Source organism: Schistocerca gregaria, chromosome 9 (assembly GCF_023897955.1).
Source record: "Schistocerca gregaria isolate iqSchGreg1 chromosome 9, iqSchGreg1.2, whole genome shotgun sequence".
In the NCBI taxonomy this organism is placed as follows: Eukaryota; Metazoa; Arthropoda; class Insecta; order Orthoptera; family Acrididae; genus Schistocerca; species Schistocerca gregaria.
Window position 1 is genome coordinate 172,862,692 of NC_064928.1, and position 22,815 is coordinate 172,885,506.

General features: G+C 40.5%; 1 protein-coding gene across 1 annotated transcript in view; it reads left to right on the forward strand.

Annotated features, from left to right (window-relative positions):
* The window catches only part of LOC126291917 (uncharacterized), a 164,426-nt gene extending 149,692 nt beyond the window's left edge, over positions 1-14,734 (forward strand). The window contains exon 6 of the mRNA XM_049985651.1: positions 13,669-14,734. Within this exon, the coding sequence (XP_049841608.1) occupies positions 13,669-14,316 (648 nt within the window). The 3' untranslated portion in view covers positions 14,317-14,734. The remainder of the gene's footprint in view (positions 1-13,668) is intronic.
* Positions 14,735-22,815: the final 8,081 nt, after the last annotated feature.

Sequence of the window (22,815 nt, forward strand, 5' to 3'; positions counted from 1 at the left end):
TTTAATTCTATTCACTTTCAAAAGGAAATACAAAATTACGAGCAGAAAGATTAGGAAATATGTAAGCATATCCTATGTTGATTTGCAGACTGTTCCGAGAAGTTTGTTACAGCACCTAACGCCAAATTCCAACAATACGAAGACAGATTTATCATCAACGCAAAACAGTCCTGTTTTAATTATGAAATGATGACCCACACTTAGTCCTTCATTGGAGGAGATGTCACTAAATGTAGTGTAGAACAGGTGCATGCCACTTCCCACAGTTGCACCATACAATATTGCCTTGACCAAGCAGAATTTCTTTTCCCTACATTTCACTCAAGTTTACAGGAAAAATGGTGTATTTGGGCTCCAAGTTCAGCAACAGGTCAACAGGATTCTTGTGCAAACCCCCAATGTCATTGTGAATAGTAGTGTGTCAGACAGAATGGAGAAAATACTAGTGAAAGATCTTAATGAACGCTGCTTAGTGAACATTGAGCTTTCTTTACTCCTTGGCAGCTACACAGGACATAAGGATCAGGAATTATACAATTTTGATGTGGTAGTGGATTTGGTTCCCATTTCTCCAAGTTGTACATCTCTTGTGCAACTTAAATGTGTGTGACTTTAGATAACTTATGTTAAAAACATATTTTGATAGCGCATAGGGAAAACTGTGTGATTGTGAGACTTAAGTTCATTTGTTGCAGCTTCTGCGACAAACTACTACGTTTTCAAAATTTCCTTTTGAGTGATCGCATCCACATCCGTAGGAGAATCTAGATTGGGCAAGGGGGCATATCTCACTAACTCACCAGGTGTAAAAAAAATAGGTGCATCGATAAGAAATTCCTATCACATCACGTGTATGTCACCAATGTTGTGAATGACACACCAGGCGTATTTTCCGGTGGCGGGTTCGGTTGGCTGGGAGTTGTAGCGTACTCCTGTAATCCCACCCTACTGGGAGGCCGTTGTGTGGAAGGGACTGTACTGATGAGACAGTTCGGGCACTTCAATGTATTGGAGCGTCCGCAGGGATACTATCTCTAAAACCTGGTGGCAGGATTTCGAAGTAACTTGTCATCAAATGTTTGCAATTCTCGTTCGAGAAGCACTTCCTTTCGTTTGCTAATAGAGTCGTCGTGCAGAATCATGTTTCATTATAGGTCTCTTCCTTACATCTCGCTATTGCAAACGGACTTTAACACCATGACACAAACACAAATTTGAATACGGTGAATGGACACGCGAGTGACCTCGTGGACAGCTCATAATTTTATGGGGGGAAAAAAGGGTCGGGCAAGAGTGGTCTCCTGCTTTGCAGTCCATTACCATGACGACATGGCTCTACCAGTTCACTCGATGTTGCACATCTTGAGCTTGTACCATTTCACTATTTCAAGTTTTCTTCTTTTTTCGCATTTCGGTACACCTTCCTGTTTTCATGCTTGATCTGTGTTCAGTTTTTGATGGGATATCCATTGGACCTTCTTACCAATAGATCTGAGGGGGATTCGATGAGGAGCTTCCCTTGTAAGTACATACATAATGCAAAAGATAACATTAAAACGAAACCTTTTATGCCTTCTGTGATATCAGAAAGAGCAAATATGTGTAAAGAAACACCAAGATGACCCTTTATAGAACACTTTCACTCCAGTTTTAACATATGCATGTAAAAATCTGGAATGTAAAGGATATTTAAGAGCAAAGTAGTATGTAAAATTTTTGGAGCGGTGAAGGGTCTGAGTTTGATGTAATAAAAGAATTTAACATTATGGCAAGTACAAAGAAGGATTATGTTGAGTGTGATTGGAAGGAGGCAGAATCCCAAAAAATGTGGTGCAATAATCACCAGAAGGGAGAAAACGTTAATGGCAGATGCAAAAGAGAGCTTTTAGTAATGTCAGATTGGGAGTAACAATTCCCGAAAACAAATATATCCGAATGTTATAGAATATCGAAATCGAATTTAGATCACCAATATAAATAGCAGCTCAGCCTGCTTTAGTCACTCGCATCTGGGCTGCCCTTCAGTTTAAAGTGATTGCCTTTTCCAGTAAATCTGCCTTATAGTCTGATCATCAGCCAAACACAAGTTGAAAGATTATGATATTTTAGTCTTAACTTAAAGGAATCACGGTTTTCACAAGACCAGTTTTAAGTCACATCCTCAAGAATTGGATCACCTCGAAATTTGTCCATTTATACCTTGAACAACAAAACTACAAATACACTGTGCGTGTAAGTATAGTTAAAAAATGAAAAATCGATGTATACAATAAAAATCTAATTCATTACTGAATTAAGTATTCTCATCTGTTTTATTTAGGTTATATTCTATTGCATCATTGATTAATTAATTTAGTATGTTCTGTATACATTTTAGGTCTAATGGAATATATGTCTGAATATATCTGATAAGGAAAATGGTCAACATGCTGTCAAACATGCGATATATTGTGAACCAGGGAGAACTGGGTATTGAAGATAGTATGATATATTATAAAACAGCAGGAGTAATAAATGCACAATGTATTTCATTACGCTTAGCCTATGTACTCAATAGCTGGTGAGACAAAGCAGCAAGGAAAGTATAATCAGGCTGTTGAGGAATGGGGAATTAATTGTAATCTCCCCGCTATATTTGTTTCTGTCTGAAATTTAGCCCAACTTTACCTCCAACTCCATAAATTATGTACCAAAACTATGTACCCATGAACTGTTATTCGACTTAAATTAGTGTGCTAACCTTTGACTAAACAGAACCTAATTTGAAATGAACTCCAACTGATCTGGATACAACTTTTTTAAATGTTAAAAGCACAACTGAAGTAAAACAATTATCTGGCCCTAATCAAAATTTTTACTTACCTCACATGCTGACAACAATACTGTCTATTTCTAAAAAGCACAGTGGCTAACCGTAAGCAGGCAGCAACTAAGTTAGATTTCTGTTTCTAAATACATATACAATCTGTAGGTTGTGGTAATGAATAATGACAAACAACTGGTTTGGGACAGTTATTCATATGAAATGATATGCCAAGACAAAAATTTTAGAACGAAGTATACATTAAAGAAAGAGTAATACTTCACATGATCTTCACATATAACATGCGGCTTAACAAAGTAAACAATGATTTAAAGAGGGTACAGTGTTAACAGAATTTCTATAAAAATGAAATAGCTTAATCAGTTAATATGTTAATCCACGACTCAGGGAAAGGAGGATCTTTTTCTCAGCTTTGAGCAAGTTAACTAGCTGACAGTAATCATTCCGAAAAATTAGGTTCACAGTGCTGCAGTCTTACCTCGAACTTCTCTTTAAAAACTATTACATTAAAAATTTATTTTCCTTTCACCTTTATATTCATTCTTGTTATCGTTTACAATAAATCTTTATCTAACAGATACACTCACAAGTCAACACAGCACTGCTAAACATGTACATCACCTACCACACTTAAACTAAGAATGTATCAAACTGCATATGACCAAAGATTATTTAACAGTAACATATCTTTCTCTCTCTCTGACATGCACATCAGTGAAATACAAAAATCAAAATGATATGATCCCCTTATGTATTCCCCACCTTCCCCCAGTAGAATTTTGTATGAGGTTCATTTCAGGTAGGAATGGGATGAGGACAAAATTCTAAACATTATGGATTGGAACAAACAAAAAAACGTTACAAATACAAAGGGGAAAAATTGTTTTACAGGAATATGAGTTAAAAAACTAAGTGAAAATTTATACGATATTCAACACTGAGTGAATGATTACTGCACAGGGCTATATTCAAAGTTTATATGTTACATTTTGTATTGAAGTAGTATTTTGTGGCACGCAGGAAGTAGGTTACAGTGTCTGTATCACACAAGGCTTACATAGTCACATATGTGAAGAGTTATTTGCATGATGAAAGTTGGTAGAAGAGAGTCCTTCTCACAAATGACCTAACTTTCTTTAGCTCGTTGCAGTTATGTATCTATTGTAAGGAATGACGTGGAAGCAGACTCAGTGAGACTACACACAACTCTCAGCTGACAACCCTACATGCACAAACGGTAAAACGTCGTATCTGCTTGAAGCAGATTGCAGGTCCATTGATAACTCCAAAGCCATCCTGCAGTATCGTAGAGTTCTTTATAAGAGTCAGTTGCAGCTTGTATCAGCAAAGTATGTCAACACGTGACTGACAATATTTCAGTAGACATTTCTTTTGCTCTGGCAACTCTCAATCGTATGTCTCTAAAAAAACTAAGAAAAAATAGCAGCGTTGTTTGATAATAATGAATTACAGAAACATTAAACATGTAATAGACATGATAATAAACAATTATAATATCTGTACAGAATTACCTGATAGGAGATTCTAAATCTGTTCAAACATGTATGTTTGTGTGGACATCAGTGAAATACAAAAAAGTATAGGGAGTAAGGTAGAGAGACACATAAGGATAGAGATCACACACAAAAAATAAACACACAAGGATAGTGGTCACACCCACAGATAAGGAGAACACAAATATATAATTAGGAAAAACATGGATCATGGAGTAACCATGGTTCACATCAAAGAATGTTTTGCACAATCAGTTTGTGCAATCAGACAAATGTCAGCCTATGATTATACCTAATATGGTCAGTAATTAGCTTGCTATCTAGATATATTTCATGCTTTAGTTCATGCACCTTGTAATACTTTTGCCTATAAGTTCATCAGATTTTCAACAAATACAACTGTTTACTGTACTTTTTGCTTATTTCTGTCACATGTATCAAGCATTCTCACAAGTTCATACTTTTTAGCTCCATTGCCTCACCTAACCATTTGTTGTCTTTGCTCTACCTAGCTATTTATCATCTTTACCCTGCCTAACCATTTCTCATATTTGTCCTACCTAACCATTTGTCATATTAATCTTTATAGCTATTTTTGTTCTTTCTTACTTTTTTCTCTGTTTCCTCCTTACACATCTTAAATAACGCACAAGAGCTCCCAACAGTACTATACTCAACATAATTATTGTACTAACGGTGCCACATCCTATACTAACAATTTATACAGGGAACATACATTATGATCAAACACAAATGACATAAATATAATATGCAAATACAATCTGACAATTTCTTAAGTTAAAGTAATTCATGTAATTGTGTTACATCATATGTACATAGAAGGGGACAGTGTGCAATGTCACATGTTAGTAGAAAAATAGATATAAAAGCATGTTATACTATTCCATGGCAAAAAGAATAAAGCTGATAAGTAAAAAAATGAATCATTTTGTACATACATAATGTTTATCTGTTAGACAAAGACAAGAGAGATTAGCTTACAGATTTCATGAGTTATATTTGGGCTGCATATCAATCTGAAAAAACAATGTCATTCATCAGTATAAATAAGAAAATAGACGTTACCACAAAGACAAAATCACAAAAAATTCAATGAGGTACCACATATTAAAGAGTGTTTCACAGTACATAGTAGCAATCAATGCTGAGCCACGTCTTTGCAAAACATTTTCTGTGCACAAATGGGGACAAAAATATACACTTCTCAAATTATTGTAACGTATAACTGTTACCTGCTGTGTTGTTCAGATGAAAAAGTGACAGTATCTATTTAGTAAAAAGGTTGAATAATTTGCATCATATAATTATAAACTCCACATGAAAGAAATAATTGTATTGTCTCAAGTCACAATACCTTCATTCACTATTGTCGTCTAGCCACACCTTTTTAAAATTTTACGTTTTACACAAAACGCATCCACATGGCATAAAAACTGACTACAACAAGGAACAGAGTCCCTATGCCCTAACCATTACTCACTCTTTTTCCTCATTAATCATCATAATCATTGCCTCATTCTATTACAGTATCTATCATAAATCTCATGTACCTCACCAACAGAAATCTCAGTATCCTATTGCAATATTCGCTGCCTCTGTCTCAATATACACTTCAAATAACAATTCCCTGCTCTATTTTCATTAACGTATTTCCACACAAACAACACCCCATAGCTATAATCATAAATATTAGTGTTCAGTAAACGTAGCTTCACTAGCTCACCTCATTGTGAAAAACTTCTTACATCAAAATACCTATCACTTTTCTTTCCAGACAACACAATTACCATCCTATAACATCCTGTATACCTCATCGAAAGTGGTAGAAAATGTTATATGTCTCTGTATTAACACCACTGTGTATAGCCAAAAATAACTCAGAAGAGAACAATGCATTGCTGATAACCAGTGTTCCCTCTCAGAACTGTTTTAAAGAAATACTGTCAATGTTGATTTTATTAGAAATTATTTATTCCTATTCGGATCCTAGATGAAATTTCAAACTTCATAGCAGTTTCTCCAACGTATGGATCATGGCAGCAAATCACTTGATTTGTTGCGGGATAAATTAAGTTTATTGCATGACGGTAGTGGCTCTGTCATGCAGTGCTATAGCATTGTTTATTGCTAACTGTTGCTGTGCTCTGTAATGCAAGAAATATTTTTGAATAGGTGACATGTAGTCCTGTACATGGGTACAATGTTAGTAAATAGAATTATTCCATATATTGTGTGATATGTCATATATGATGACACTCCTCGCTCTTGTGGGTCTGAATCATTTGAATTTAATTATTTTATATACGGTTTGACATGCGAAATATGACGACGTCCTTTGCTCTTGTGTGTCTGAATTATTTCAGTTTCCACAACATTGTCATATACAATTCTACGAGTCCTATAATAATCTCAGTAACCTGTATTTTCTCAAGTCAGATACCTTTATTCACTGTTGTCATCCAGCCATTTCTTTGTTCTTTCTTACCTTTTTGTCTTTGTTTCCTCCTTACACACCTTAAATGACTTATGAGAGCTCCCAAAACCTTCATTTTGTAAGTCATAACTGCTAACACTAAGTAAAAATAATTGTGTTCAAAGCTGCATCCCTGTCTCACCAGTCTGCGTTTTACTTTAAAAAATTTCGTATTACAAAATGTTTACTGGGATGATCAGTAAGGTGTTCTAGACATTTTTACAAGTGAAAAAAGTTTAGTGCTGTAGCAGCATTATATTTTGTGTGATGTGACTCATTAATTACTGCTGGAATTTCAAGTTGTAGACTTAGAGAAAGCTTTTGACAGTGTTGACTGGAATACTCTTTCAAATTCTGAAGGTGGCAGGGGTAAAGTACAGGGAGCGAAAGGCTGTTTACAATTTGTACAGAAACCAGATGGCAGTTATAAGAGTCGAGGGACATGAAAGGGAAGCAGTGGTTCGGAAGGGAGTGAGGCAGGGTTGTAGCTTCTCCCCGATTTTATTCACTCTGTATATTGAGCAAGCAGTGAAGGAGACAAAAGAAAAATTCGGGATAGGTATTAAAATCCACGGAGAAGAAATAAAAACTTTGAGGTTCGCCGATGACATTTTAATTCTGTCAGAGACAGCAAAGGACTTGGAACAGCAGTTGAACAGAATGGACAGTGTCTTGAAACAACAACAATAGCAAAACGACGGTAATTGAATGTAGTCAAATTAAGTCGGATGACGCTGAGGGCATTAGATTAGGAAATGAGACACTTAAAGTAGTAAAAGAGTTTTGCTATTTGGGGAGCAAAATAACTAATGAATGTCAAAGTAGAGAGGATATAAAATGCAGACTGGCAAGGAAAGAGTTTCTGAAGAAGAGAAATTTGTTAACATCGAGTATTAATTTAAGTGTCAGGAAGTCGTTTCTGAAAGTATTTGAATGGAGTGTAGCCATGTATAAAGTGAAAGATGTATGATAAATAGTTTACACAAGAATAGAATAGAAGCTTTCGGATTGTGGTGCTACAGAAGAATGCTGAAAATTAAATGGGTAGATAACATAACTAATGAGGAAGTATTGAATAGGATTGGGGAGAAGAGAAGTTTGTGGCACAACTTGACTAGAAGAAGGGATCAGTTGGTAGGACATGTTCTGAGGCATCAAGGGATCACCAATTTAGTACTGGAGGGCAGCATGGAGGGTAAAAATTATAGAGGGAGACAAAGAGATGAATACACTAAGCAGATTCAGAAGGATGTAGTCTCAGGACTGAAGACCACAACAACAACATATTGACATTAGGATAGTAGAATAAAGTTCCTTGTACTTATCAACTAAATGGTTAGCGAGAGAAGTCGAGTCTACCATGAAATTGAAGTTTCGTTATTATTGTGTTCTAATGCTCAGTATAACTGCGCAAGGACTGTTCAATGTCTTATGTGTAAGTGCTTTTTTGTATAAGAAAGTAATTGCCTGTTGACTATGAAAATGTTTGTAAACATAACTGTAAACTTTCTATATCCACAAAACTTTGCTCATATGCCGCCAAGCCTGTTCAGTTTTTGACTGTGAAACTGTTCTTACAAAGTCACCTAAACGCCATGAATACATATATGTACAGAAAATGAAAAAATGTGAGTAAGAATGACCAAGATCATTGCAATTGCACTTTGTTTGACTATGTGTAAGATTTTGTTCCATAAGTCTCTCATGACTTTCCGTATGCTGCATCAAAGCTTCATGTATCTTTATATGCGAACAACAAAATAGTGAACTGTTATCTGAGTTTCAACATATCTTACTCGAAATGACAGCTGTTTTTTGTTAATGTTCGTCACAGGTTGGGACACCCAGATGTTCAATTTCTTGTTCTCCATCAGCTGGAATGATACATTGTTTTCCTTGAATATTTTTTTTTACTTTGTCATTGCACAAATGTGTTTCACTGGTTAATTCTTCAGAACTTAGTGTCAAAATTTCCACTTGTTCACTAACTTCTTTTACTGTTGTTTTTATATGTTTGTTCTGATATTTTATCTGTGTAACCATTTCACTCAGAACTACAGTGTTGATTTTAGCTGACAATTTGCACTTTTTCTAGATACAGAATTGTTTATTGGTTGAAGATCATTTTTAATTTCTTTCATTACTGATAAATTTTGTATTTTCATTGTCTTTTACTCCTGTGATTTTTCTGTTACCTTCCTGTGATTTTTTTATTTCTTCCTTAAGTGATTTATGATTTTCTTTTCTCATTATGTGTTTCTCTAATCATGTGATGAACAGGTTCTAGAAAATTTGCGATTTGTGCAGTGTGGTTCTATATAGTAGTTCCGTTAAGATGATGTGTGTTGTGTTCATTCAAAAAAAATTGACACAAAACCTGATTGTGATGTGTCTTTACCAGTTGTAAAATTTCACATGACTGTGGTGACTTCTGTAAGCTTTTGTTAGACTGTAGCAATGCTTTAGCATTTCTTGTGGACAAATTTTGATAAGTTGACAATCTGTCTTTGTAGCTACGGCACAAGAAACAAAAGAGCAAACAAGGAAATATCTTAAAAAAAAGCAAGTGGCGTTTCCTTATGTGAGTAAAAATCTTAACAATTAACATGAACATCTTTTGTAATGAAGTGCTTTTTTATGGAGAAAGCAAACCAAACGGTATGTGTTTCATTTAGATAACTGATGTTTTACCTGAATAAAATTAAACACATTTGGTGACAAAAAATGGATTTCTTTGGAGTTACAAGACAGATTTAAAATACCTCCACTGATTTGAGATATAACCTCAGGCCTCTTGAAAGAAGTGTTTAAGGCGGGCAAGAATTGTGTAAACCCACATTGTAGGTGACTGCCACTCAAATGTTCGTTCTACTATGATCATTACTCTTGATTATTAACCACTGTTTTATATCTTAATTTACAGGTGTTGCGTCATTTCTAGTTCTACAAATATATGAGTACATAGCGTAAAAACCGCCAGCGGCTGACAATTTTCTTCTTCTTATTGTCCATGCTTTCTAACATATAAACTACTTTTGAAGTGACAATGTACTAGAACAAATAAAATGTGTATAAAACGCCAAACTGTACAATGTACTTGGGGGTAAGACAGTCCCAAGCTCTGAAATCCATCGCCCATGGCCTGTGGCCTGCTGAGGAGCAGAGCAATCTTGGGTCCACGGAAAAACCATGACAATCCGCTGCATTATGCCATATACAAACAGACCTTGACTGTGGGCAGATGGGTGAGACTAGATCCGATGGGCAGGGCCTGCACGTTAGTGGGAATCGAATGGCTTCAGACTGCCAGGCCGAACCCATTACAGATAACTGCAGAAACAGCATCCAGTTTTGGTCCATCACGGAAATCCAATCATGCCGCCAGCTATTGGCGAGCCACAGACACCATGTTGATGAAATGAGACCATGGTGATCAATCCATGCGACACATAAGTTGTTCAAATACTCTGAGAATCAATAATAATTATAGGTAGGAACTCACCATAAAGATTATTGCCGAGCTGCAGACAGCTACATAGAAAAGAATCTCACTCTCAAGACTAAATTTTCAGCCACACATTTTGTCAGAAAACAAGAGCACACACATATTCACACAATAATTCAGACAGCTCATGCATACATGAGTGCAGTGTCCAGCCGCGCCGTCTAGTCTCTGAGACTAGACCTAAACACACCACTCTTCATACCTTCCTGAGTGTCGTCGGCAGCTGCTAGGCTGGCGGCAAGAAATGGTGGCAGCACTGACTGCAAGCTGAGGGGAGTTGTAGGATGGGGAGAAGTAGTAGCAATTCAAATTTCCCTAATAATTTCCAACGTGTGTTTGAAATTCCCTGATATTCCCTGCTTTCCAGAACCTGTGGCAACACTATCTTTGCTACTCATCTGAACATCCGCAAAATGTCGGTACTAGTTTGCTAAAGTACATCTAATCAATCGCAAAATACATGCATAAACAAACTGCACTGCCTCACACTCCTATAAGGAGCCCAAATACGAACACTCAGTCACAGACTCAAGCAGTCACACACCAACAAGACATACCAAACACAAAATTGATTTACAATAGAAATAATTAACTGGATAGGTGATGGACTATATGTTAAATTGCTAATCTGTCTGGTTTTAAGTCAAAGTGGCATGATGAAATAATAAAGACTTCTGCCTCAAAAGCGCTTAATCTACGAGAATTTATGTCTCTTCGAATAAAGATGATCAATAATATGAATCTAACAGGTTGTGGATATATTGAAATTTCATACCACTCAATTTCAAGGAAGATATGGTAAATGTTTTTGCACTGCAAAATTATAATACCGCTAACTTTTATGATTTCATTTTTATATAATAGAGGGAAACATTCCATGTGGGAAAAATATATCTAAAAACAAAGATGATGCAACTTACCAAACGAAAGCGCTGGCATGTTGATAGACACAAAGAAACACAAACATTCACACAAAATTCAAGCTTTCGCAACGAACGATTGCTTCATCAGGAAAGAGGGAAGGAGAGGGAAAGACGAAAGGATGTGGGTTTTAAGTGAGAGGGTAAGGAGTCATTCCAATCCCTGGAGCGGAAAGACCTTAGGGGGGGAAAAGGACAGGTACACACTCGCACACACACCCACACACACACACACATCCATCTGCACAAACACAGACACAAGCAGACATTTGTAAAGGCTAAGAGTTTGGGCAGATATGTCAATTGAGGCGGAAGTACAGAGACAAAGATGTTGTTGAATGATGGGTGACGTATGAGCGGCGGCAACTTGAAATTAGCTGAGGTTGAGGCCTGGTGGGTAACCTAAAACCTCTTTCCTCATTACTTTAGCCAGCTTCATCCTGACTCACAACTTCTTCACTTTCGAAGGCCAGACATACCAACAATTAAAGGGAACAGCCATGGGTACCAGGATGGCCCCCTCGTACGCCAACCTATTTATTGGTTGCTTAGAGGAAGCCATGGTTACTCAGGCCTGCCAACCCAAAGTTTGGTACAGATTTATTGATGACATCTTCAAGATCTGGACTCACAGTGAAGAAGAACTCCAGAATTTGCTCTCCAACCTCAACTCCTTTGGTTCCATCAGATTCACCTGGTCCTACTCCAAATCCCATGCCACTTTCCTTGACGTTGACTTCCATCTGTCCAATGGCCAGCTTCACACATCCGTCCACATCAAACCCACCAACAAGCAACAGTACCTCCATTATGACAGCTGCCACTCATTCCACATCAAACGGTCCCTTCCCTGCAGCGTAGGTCTTCGTGGCAAACGAATCTGTTTCAGTCCAGAATCCCTGTACCATTTACCATTACACCAACAACCTGAAAACAGCTTTCGCATCCCGCAACTACCCTCCCAACCTGGTACAGAAGCAAATTACCAGAGCCACTTCCTTATCCCCTCAAACCCAGAACCTCCCACAGAAGAACCCCAAAAGTGCCCCACTTCTGACAGGATACTTTCTGGGACTGGATCAGACTCTGAATGTGGCTCTCCAGGGATACGACTTCCTCAAATCCTGCCCTGAAATGAGATACATCATTCATGAAATCCTCCCACTCCACCAAGAGTGTCTTTCCGTCGTCCACCTAACCTTCGAAACCTCTTCGTTCATCCCTATGAAATCCCCAAACAACCTTCCATACCCTCTGGCTCCTACCCTTGTAACCGCCCCTGTGTTAAACCTGTCCCATGCACCCTCGCACCACTACCTACTCCAGTCCTGTAACCCGGAAGGTGTACACGATCAAAGGCAGAGCCACGTGTGAAAGCACCCACATGATTTACCAACTGAACTGCCTACACTGTGAAGCTTTCTATGTGGGAATGACCAGCAACAAACTGTCTATTCGCATGAATGGACACAGGCAGACAGTATTTGTTGGTAATGAGGATCCCCTGTGGCTAAACATGCCTTGGTGCATGTCCAGCACATGTTGGCATAGTGTTACACCGTCCGGGTTATCTGGATACTTCCCACTAACACCAACCTGTCAGAACTCTGGAGATGGGAACTTGCCATTCAGTATATCCTCTTTTCCCTCTTCATTGAGTGTCATCGTAAAGAATCTGTTGTTAATGTTTTGGCTGCCATCAAACAGATATTCTGAGAAGACCTACCACTCGTTGAATAAAACTGATTGTTGCCGTATATCTCTGGACTCTTCCGTCATCGCTGAGCTCAGATCGCTACGTACCACTGAATTCAGTGCACTGAAGGGTTCACTCCAAACAAATAAATGTATTCTATAACACATGGGATGACCCAAGATTGGTTTAACTGATATGTTTCTTGGAAAAACATAGATTAGATGCACTATTTTATGTATGAGAGGCATTCAATAAGTAACGCAACACTTTTTTTCTAAAAGCAGATTGGTGTTATTCAATATTCCAATACACATTATTCCTTGTTGTGATGACAAATGCCTCACTCAACGACTCGCCATGCTTTCGTTCACTGGTAGACATTCTGCAAGCACCTATGAATATCAGCGATGATGTGATTTTCTGTCTAACGAAACTCAGTGACAGCTCTGTGCTTAGAGCGCAGCTCCGTTACAGACGACATTTTGTAGGCAACATATAGTTCCACCAGCTATTGGAACTTCATGAAACTATAAGGGCTGAAGCGGTAATGTTCGACGATCCCAAAACAAATTCCGCATTTTCTTAAACCGAAATAGCCCCAGAAAAAAGTAGTGTAGCATTACTTATTCAACACCCATCGTAAAAACAGTACAAAATAGATGCAGGTCTACCACTGTGTTGCAGTTATATGTTTAAGATTCATGTTTGTTTTCAGGTGCGCAGCATGCTCTTACACGGGAAGATCAGAACAGCAGAAAAAGGAAGGACTCTTTCGCAGAAGGGGAAGAAAGTGAAGCCCAAATATGTTCATCCACAATGGTCGAGGACTCGTCCTCCAGCACATGGAGAGAGCTACATACCTAACTGTGCCACACAGTTCCTGTCTGGTGTCACTCCACCCCGAGTAGGGGGTAATGTGGTGCTGCAGGGGGCAAGGTCTTCAACAGCCGCCAGTTGCAGTAGCCAGACACAACCGCAGCACACCTACTTGAAGTATAGCGACGAGAGTGACATAAACTCGTCACTATATCACAGTGCAGAAACTGGCGATGTCAACAATCTACATGTGCTTACAAATTTAGAAAGACATACGGTTGAGAGGCGATCTCAGCTGGACAGCACTTTGGCTGCTCACGAGAGCTGGTTTGGACGTGCTGGCGAAACATGGCAATGCCTCGGCACGGGAGACAGGCAACATGGACAGCGGGCAGGATTTGACTGGCAGAATGGGGATGGAGATACGCCACTGGTCAGTGCAGTGCAGAGGGAAGGTGCCGATGTTGCTAGCAATGGATTTCATCACGTACTTGAAATATTCATTTTCATTTTAATATCAGTGCTAATCATGAAGACTTTCAACTAGATTCATCATCACCTAATAGTATTTTAGCGGAATTATTAGCAATATGGACTTCAGAAGGGGATCGAAAAGTGCTGAAAATCGTTCATCATGATATGTGATAAGTGGCTGCTGAATCTATGATCCAATCACTTGCCAGCCAGAAGACAAATTGGACACAAAGTGCAGTGTATTTGTATGCATTTATTTACTTAAAATAATAATATGACTTTAAATTAAATTTTTCACAGAGATAAGTGGTGTGTATATCAGTGTTATAAAATTTATACTTCTTTCACCATAACCACACTGAAATTTGTACTTAGATAATTCAATCTATGCAATTGCTGCTGATGTCTTTACCCTATGGTTGGTTGTATAGTCATGAAACCAAAAGCCATAATAAATAAGCATTCTTTCATATTTGCTTGAGTGCTGGAAAGACTACCAAGCATATGGGAATCAGTTCTAAACTCTTTCCTTTGTCTTCTGACAGTCTTTTGTAATTTATTTTTCTTTACCAGAATTGAGGCATTTCTCGCGTTTGTTATTCAATTTGACAGATCCTTTGACTTGCTTATTTTGATCTCCTGTAGCCTTTGTTTCCACAGAAGTACACAATGTATTCCTGGCTAAGCTCTCCTGTTATCAACGTTACTCATTGAGTGTTAAAGGAGCCATAAATTTGCTACAAATTGTTGTACCCACATATTTTGTGAGTTCATCAATTCCAGTAGGGATTTGATATTGCAGTGATACGATACTACATTTTTTATGTTTTGTGTAGTACATGTTTCTACATTTATGAGCAATTTTTGCACCATGTTCTGATTCGAAATTTGAGACCCAAAAATACCTTACAATATCTAGATCATAAAATATGGAGTGTGCAGATAAACAGGGTGCAATGGGTTTAAGTGCAGATGCTTCAATCGGTGACTAAGGATGGTGCATTAAATAACATTATGCCAGAATGTATGCCATTTGCAGAGTAGTAGTACTATTATACAATAATACTATTTCATAATTATACTATTAAAAGTAGTATGTTTTCAGATTGTGTAGTACCTCCAAGTACACATGGCAGAAGCAAGCCATTAATGTCTGTTTTCCTCTGGCCACCTGGTCAGATGTTCAAATATTGATGTGTGGACGCAAGACCGTTAGTGAATACTGACAGGAGTAGTCCCCTTCACAATGCAGTTACGACCATGTGGAAAATATCATGTCATGAAGCTTGCGACATGTTTGTAGGAAGACTGTTTGTTTGAGACAGAAAGAAAAAACAATCAACACACTCATGTATATACATAGTAACTCACCACATAATAATATCTGCAGTTATACCCGTTATGACATGTACAAATAACGTTCTGGAGCTAATCAGAAAGGCAAACAAACTGTGAAATCAGTAACCTAGTGTGGGCTAAGGCCAACATGGGCATACACTGCTCTGAAATTATAGGCCAGCTAGCAAAACAAAGCACAGGATGGGACTCCTTTCTTCTATAGGCTGGATGCACAATGACAGGCAGTACTTCACTCAATGGTGGTTTGATCAAGGACAGAAAATGGCAGACATTGTGATACATTCAGATCATCCATTCCAACATATAACTGTTTCTGGTCTTGAAGAATAATGACCTCCTTCATTAGCATGCTAGCATAGGGCCAGTGCATGGTACAAATAAAGTGATATTTATAGACTAACACAACCAAATTCTCCTTAATGCACAGAACATGAACAGTAAATGGGAAATCATTTACTACTTGGATGTTCCAAGTATTCAAAAACAACACAAATAACTATATAGTGCAATAATGAAGAGCAGATTTCCATTACCACCCAGAGTGGTGGATATTTTAAGCAGGTTTTCGACACTGCCATGCATTCAACAGTAGGAACATATCTTTTTCAAACAAGACTGTGTGTGAAAACGAGTATTTTTCATGTAAGTGCTAACACTGTGGCTGGCCGGGTTGGCTGAGCAGTTCTAGGCGCTAAAGTCTGGAACCGCGCGACTGCTACGGTCGCAGGTTCGAATCCTGCCTTGGGCATGGATGCGTGTGATGTCGTTAGGTTAGTTAGGTTTAAGAAGTTCTAAGCTCTAGGGGACTGATGACCTCAGAAGTTAAGTCCCATAGCACTCAGAGCCATTTGAACCATTTTGAACTAACACAGTGCAACATAATGGCTGAATTGCAAACTGTAAGGAACAGTCATATGGAAACAAGACTGATGGAAAAACAGAGTAAGTAAACTGTTTGTTAAAGAAACTTATTTTAAAGGTAATCGTAATAACTGTATATATTTACCCCACTGTGCGACAAGGTCGTCAGTGTCTTCAAGGAAAAATATTTGCGGCTGCCTACAGAACCATGAGTGTACTCAGGTGCGCAGCTCTTCATCCAAAGCATATCAGCAGCCGTGAATTTATCTCTTATGGACTCCAAAAATATGAAATGGCATGGGGAGGGATCTGGACTTTGTGGACGATGTGTAAGGGCTTCCCAGCGAAACATTTTACTGTTTACTCTTAACAACCTTTGTGACATAGGGTTAAATATCATTTTTACTCTTACCAACAGATTCAACAAGCACAAAACTGAGGATGGGGCAACAATGTACTTTGTGTCAATATTTTTACATGCCGCGACCTTCCTACATTCACACCGCCATTATAGTCGCTAAGGGTGTGTTTCAGCAACAGCATGCTTTCCATATATTTAGATGTATAAGTGAACCAAGACCATTTGAAGTTACTCCAGGCGTACCAGAGCTTTGCTGGAACAAACACACTCACATATTTTTATAAGTATAGATTTGTCACAAATTACTAAGAAGTATAGTCAGAATAAATGTTGATGCGACCTTAAGAGGAAACTAACAGGCAGGCCAATTTCTCGCTGATTAAACTGTTGCATGCTGTAGGACACATAAGCACTCTTACATATACCAGGCAGTGACACCAACACCCACTCCATGTATTGATTTGATCCAGCAATGCAGTATTTTGCTCAAAACCACTCATAGAGACCAAAATATAAAATTGAATTTAGCAGTGTTCACCTGTATTTTTGATGGGCTTGAATACAGGTACAATAATTAATGTTGTTCAGACCTCAAGAATTTAAATTTTTATTTATGTTACACTGAAAACTTACAGAAGCACGTTTAATCTGCTGTTGATTATTTGAATATTATAGGTTATCCCATATGATCAAATCCAGTTGCCATGTTTGTAGAATATTTAACAACCATTTCTGATCCTAGGGACGTAAATATTTTCGTATCAGGAAAACAAGAAAAAATAGTACAACAACCCAAATGATTGTAAGGAGAAACTGCCTGGTAGGATTTTGCACAGAGCATAATTTCATCCTTGTTAACAATTGGTTTAGGACTCAGAAAAAAGCTTGTATTCCTCAATTTTATCTGGCGATACTGGAAATTTTACAGGTAGATGGCAAAATGGTAAGACAGGGATTTCTATATCAGATTTTTAACTGTAAATGATTTACAGTGGTAGACACGCACCTTCACTGTAATATCTGTAGGCTAAAACTGAAGAAGTGGTTAAAAATGTAGGAAATTATGGATATGGGCACTGGATAAGTTAAAATATCAGGGATTGTTGAGAGTTCTGAAGAGAGAATTACGCAACATTTAACTGAAACTGTGAAAAGGATTATAACAGAAGAAAACTGGGTACCTTTCAGAGATGAAATAACCGAAACAAAATGCGATCAAACAGGCAAAAAGGCAAAGATGGTAGGAGCATTTTGATAGTAAGAGATATTTAATAAAACAGATGAAAAGAGAAAAATATGAAACTGCAGATGATGAACCACGAAAAAAGTTTTACAGGGTTGTAAAAGGTGAGAATGAAAAAAGTGAAAAATGGCACAGCACGATTGGCCAGAGGAGAAACCTGCATGTTTATGAGATGGCTAGGTGTCAACGATAGGAAAACTAAGAGACATATGCAGATAAGTGAAGCACATACATGATGAGGTAGGAGATGTGATACTGCTACAAGAATTTAGCAGAGGAGCATGTGGCGTCTCTGGCGCAGAGCACCCTATCTTTGTGTCTTTGCTTCTTTGGACTGATTTGTTATAGTCTTTTCCTTTAGGCGCTCAACTCGTTCTACTGCCATGTTTGTTATATATCAGTGATTAATAAATGCGTATTCAATACTTAGTGTTTGTTATCTCCAACAAATCTTATGTGACAAGCGCAGTGGTGACCCCAGCATGAATGTTAAATTTTGGTGGTTGAAATTATATTTATTATTATGATTTTATTTCTAATTCTTTTGACCACCATCGTCTCATTGTGAGTTATTTTCTGCTTGTTTTCGTCATTTATGAACTTCATGTGCCAGCCCACATTGTTTCCGCCTCAGTGGATCTACTAGTGACTTTTGTTACAACGCGCCCCACCAACTCTGCTGATTGCGACCATGTGTGGACAATTATATCTAATTCGAACTTGGTTACAAGTGAACAGTTATCTACAGCTGGCCACGCTGGTGGCCACCTAACCTTATCTGGCTCAACATGGACGACCTTCCAGTTAAAGGCACTATGGTTTAACCTTCACGTACACTGCTACCTCCGGGATGGCTTGACATGCCAGCAAAGTTCCAAAGTTCCAGAACTGCAAATCAAAAATTTCTATGCATGTGGTAGCACGTTATAATTTACCTAGTGTCGCAACACCCACCTTCCCCCCACATTCTTATGGCGCCGACCATTCGACCAACGCCGGTTACTGGATAAGCCCTCCTATGGCTTCACTGCGACCACCTCCCACTTGCTGTTGCAAACCTATGCTGTGTATGTTGCATGCAGCCACCGTCCCACACAGGCCTCGGACGATGCAGTGATCACCACTACTGCATTTGCAGTGTTGGATGCACCCTGCTCTGCCCACACCGATCTCCATCTGCTGGTGTTACCAGGTTCCCTAAGCTACCTGCATTGCAAAAACACAATCCAAAAACTTGGGTCACCTCTGTGGACCACCTCCTGCAGGTCCACAGTATTTCAGATGACAAAGCCCGTTTTTTCTGACGAGCCATTTCTACACACGTACAGGCCTCATCAGTGACCTGCTCCTCTCACCGCCCACCTCACACAATTATACGATGGCCAAATCAGTGCTTATCGATTGTCTTTCCCACCCTCCAACAGAGGCTATCCATCACATTGTTCATGAAGAGCATCTTGATAACCACAGCCCTTCGCAACTTTGGCGACACCTACTTGTATTAATTAATGATCAAGAATTGCCTGACACCATGCTTTGGACATTGTGGATGGTCAAAAAGCCTTTTGACCTGCAACTTCATCTTCTGTCTCATGTCACCAACCCACGAGTTTCGTTTACACATGGCGGATCAGGCCTACACTATTATTTGTAGCCGACACCGCCTGTCATGAACGACATCTCCGTCACCACCAATTGGAATGTCTGCACCTCCAGTTCGGCACCCTGTTGGCAGAGGCCAGCGCTCTCGCCTCGGGGTCTCAGCTGCCAGTCAGGAGCTACCACCTAGTGGCCTACGGGAGAGCCAGCTGGCTCCTGCCATCCGCTGGCCTCGCCCAAGCAGCAACCGGATCAGTTACCAGTCCCAATGAAGTCAGCTGCAGCCCACTCCCGCACCACACCACCACACCTACTGGCCTACCTGCTGTGCTGGTTCTATGTGTTGTGGTTGGCAGGAGAGCCAACACAGTGTTACTAAAGGAGTCCGAAATGCACGCGTTTTAGCTCACGCAGGCTGGCGTGAGGTCTGGAACATGACAAGGGAATTAGAATTGAGAAAAACGGACGTAGCTGGTGGAATAGTTAACTTTAATCCATTAATGGAGAACATCGCTCTTTATGGTACATGATTCACAATATCAATAGTACGGATACTGGCGCCTTGCTAGGTCCTAGCAAATAACGTAGCTGAAGGCTATGCTACCTATCGTCTCGGCAAATGAGAGCGCAGAAGTCAGTGAACCATCGCTAGCAAAGTCAGCTGTACAACTCGGCGAGTGCTAGGAAGTCTCTCTAGACCTGCCGTGTGGCGGCGCTCGGTCTGCAATCACTGATAGTGGCGACACGCGGGTCCGACGTATACTACCGGACCGCGGCCGATTTAAAGGCTACCACCTAGCAAGTGTGGTGTCTGGCGGTGACACCACATTCCTCCCCCGCAAATCGGCGTACGGTTGTGGAATAAGGCTTCCGCCTGCCGTGGGGAGGACCGCATGCTGACGTAAGTGACGAGGTGGGAAGCCTAACAACAGGCAAGGCTGTGCCACCCGCACCCTGCCATTCGGACCGCGGGGAGCTAGGAAACGCCTGAAAACCAGCTCCAGGGTGCACGCCAACATGCGGTGTATGCGCCCGTTGAGAGACAGGAGGGGCCGAAGGGTCGACCTCCATCGGGCCGGGGCACCCGACGGGCGAAGACGACATATGGTCCGGAGCGGGCAAGAGTTCCATGGCGGAGGACAACTGGTCACGGGAAGCGATCGGCGACGCGTGACCCAGGGAGGCGCCCGGCGGCTGCGGCGGTGCGTCCACTGCGGGCATCGCCGGCAGGTGAACAGGCGGCGGCGGAGGTGGCGGCGGTGGCGGCGGCGCGTCGCCATGGGGCAAAATGGAAGGCACCGTCGGTAACACCTGGGCCAGTAGATGGGTCCCCGGTGCGCTGACCGGACGGCACCGTCGCTGAAAGCAGATGGCGAGCGGCAGAGCCAGTGCGACGACAGAGGCGCAGCTGATTGAGATGCACCTCATCAGGGGCCCCCAAAACAAGATACATAGCACGTCCGAAGCGGCGAAGAATGCGCCCTTCGAGCCAACGCCGTGAACCTCGATAGTGGCGATAGTAGACGTCGCCTGGAGCAAAAGAAGGTGTCTGCTGCTGCACAGGAACCTGATGCGGCGGATGTAGCAAAGACATCAAGGTTCGATGATGACGACCGTGGAGCAACTCAGCCGGCGAGCGACCATCTCGAGGCTGAGAGCGATACGAGGACAAAAAGAGCAATAACGCGTCCTCCCGAGAATGCGACTTTCAACATCAACATCTGTGACTTGAAAGTCCTGACCAAACGTTCAGTGGCGCAGTTTGACTGTGGCGAAAACGGCGCGGACGTCGATGTTGAATACCACTGGCCTTGCAGAATGACTGAAATTCTGCATACATGAATTGTGGGCCATTGTCGGAAACAATAGTCTGTGGAAGACTTTCAATGCAAAAGATAGCGGATAACCCTTGGATGGTGACAGATGACGTCGTGGAAGACATCCGGACAACAAAAGGAAAATTACTGAATGAATCTACCACAACCAACCATCGAGCATTCCAGAATGGACCAGCAAAATCGATGTGTAAGCGTTGCCAAGGGGAAGTGGCTTTTGGCCATGCAAAGAATTTCCGCGGTGGTGCTGATTATTGTTCGGCACACACCATGCTATAAGAGCACATATTCGTAATCGCGGCATCGATTCCGAACCAAGTACAGTGCTGACGAGCAAGTTGTTTCGTTGTCACTATACCCCAATGTCCTTGGTGGAGAAGCTGTAAGACAGAGGACTGTAACGAACGTGGGACCACGACCCTGGACTGATCATTATCAGAACGCAACATCAAAACACCACGTCGTACAAAAAGTGTCTCCTTGTGAGCAAAAAATCGGCGAACCAACGGGTCCCCGATCCGTGACTTGGGCAAGGGCCATTGCGTAGCAACAAAACGCAGAACGGGAGCAAGGACAGGGTCGGCAGCTGTGGCTGTAGCTACACGACGAAAATCAATCGGAAACGATTCGACCACGTCATCGGTTTCCGCATCAATGAACATGCAAGCAAGTTCGGAGGAATCGAATGTCCTATCCTCAGCAACAGGCAAGCGGGACAACGCATCACGTTTCCGTGCTTAGCAGTGGACCGATACAAGATATCGTAGCGGTACTGCGAGAGGAAAATAGACCAGCGAATGAATTTCTGCGCTGTACGTGGAGGTACAGGCTTGGTCGGATGAAAAAGCGATGTCAAAGGTTTGTGGTCTGTGATTATGGTAAAGTGACGACCATGAAACTTTGTAACACCAAATACGAGAGCCAATGCTTCTTTCTCAATCTGTGAATAATTTCTTTGCGCAGACGAGAGCAATTTGGACGCAAAGGCAATAGGGCGATCGTGCGATCCATCTTTGTGCGCAAGCACAGCACCGATCCCGTAATCCGATGCATCCACCATCAAGAAGAGGGTCTTTTGGGGATCGAATGGCGTTAAGGCAAGTACTGGAAAGCAACGCCGGTTTCAACTGGCGAAAGGCGCGGTCGCATTCCGCCGTCCAGACGAATGGAACACCTTTACGGCGTAAGCAATGAAGCGGAGCCAGGTATGGCAAGTCCCGAGAAAAAAAAAAAAAAAACACATTTGTCCTTCCGCAAGCGAAGACCATTTTGTCGCAAGACCTGAAATAATGTTCTGAGCTTGGCCAAATGTTC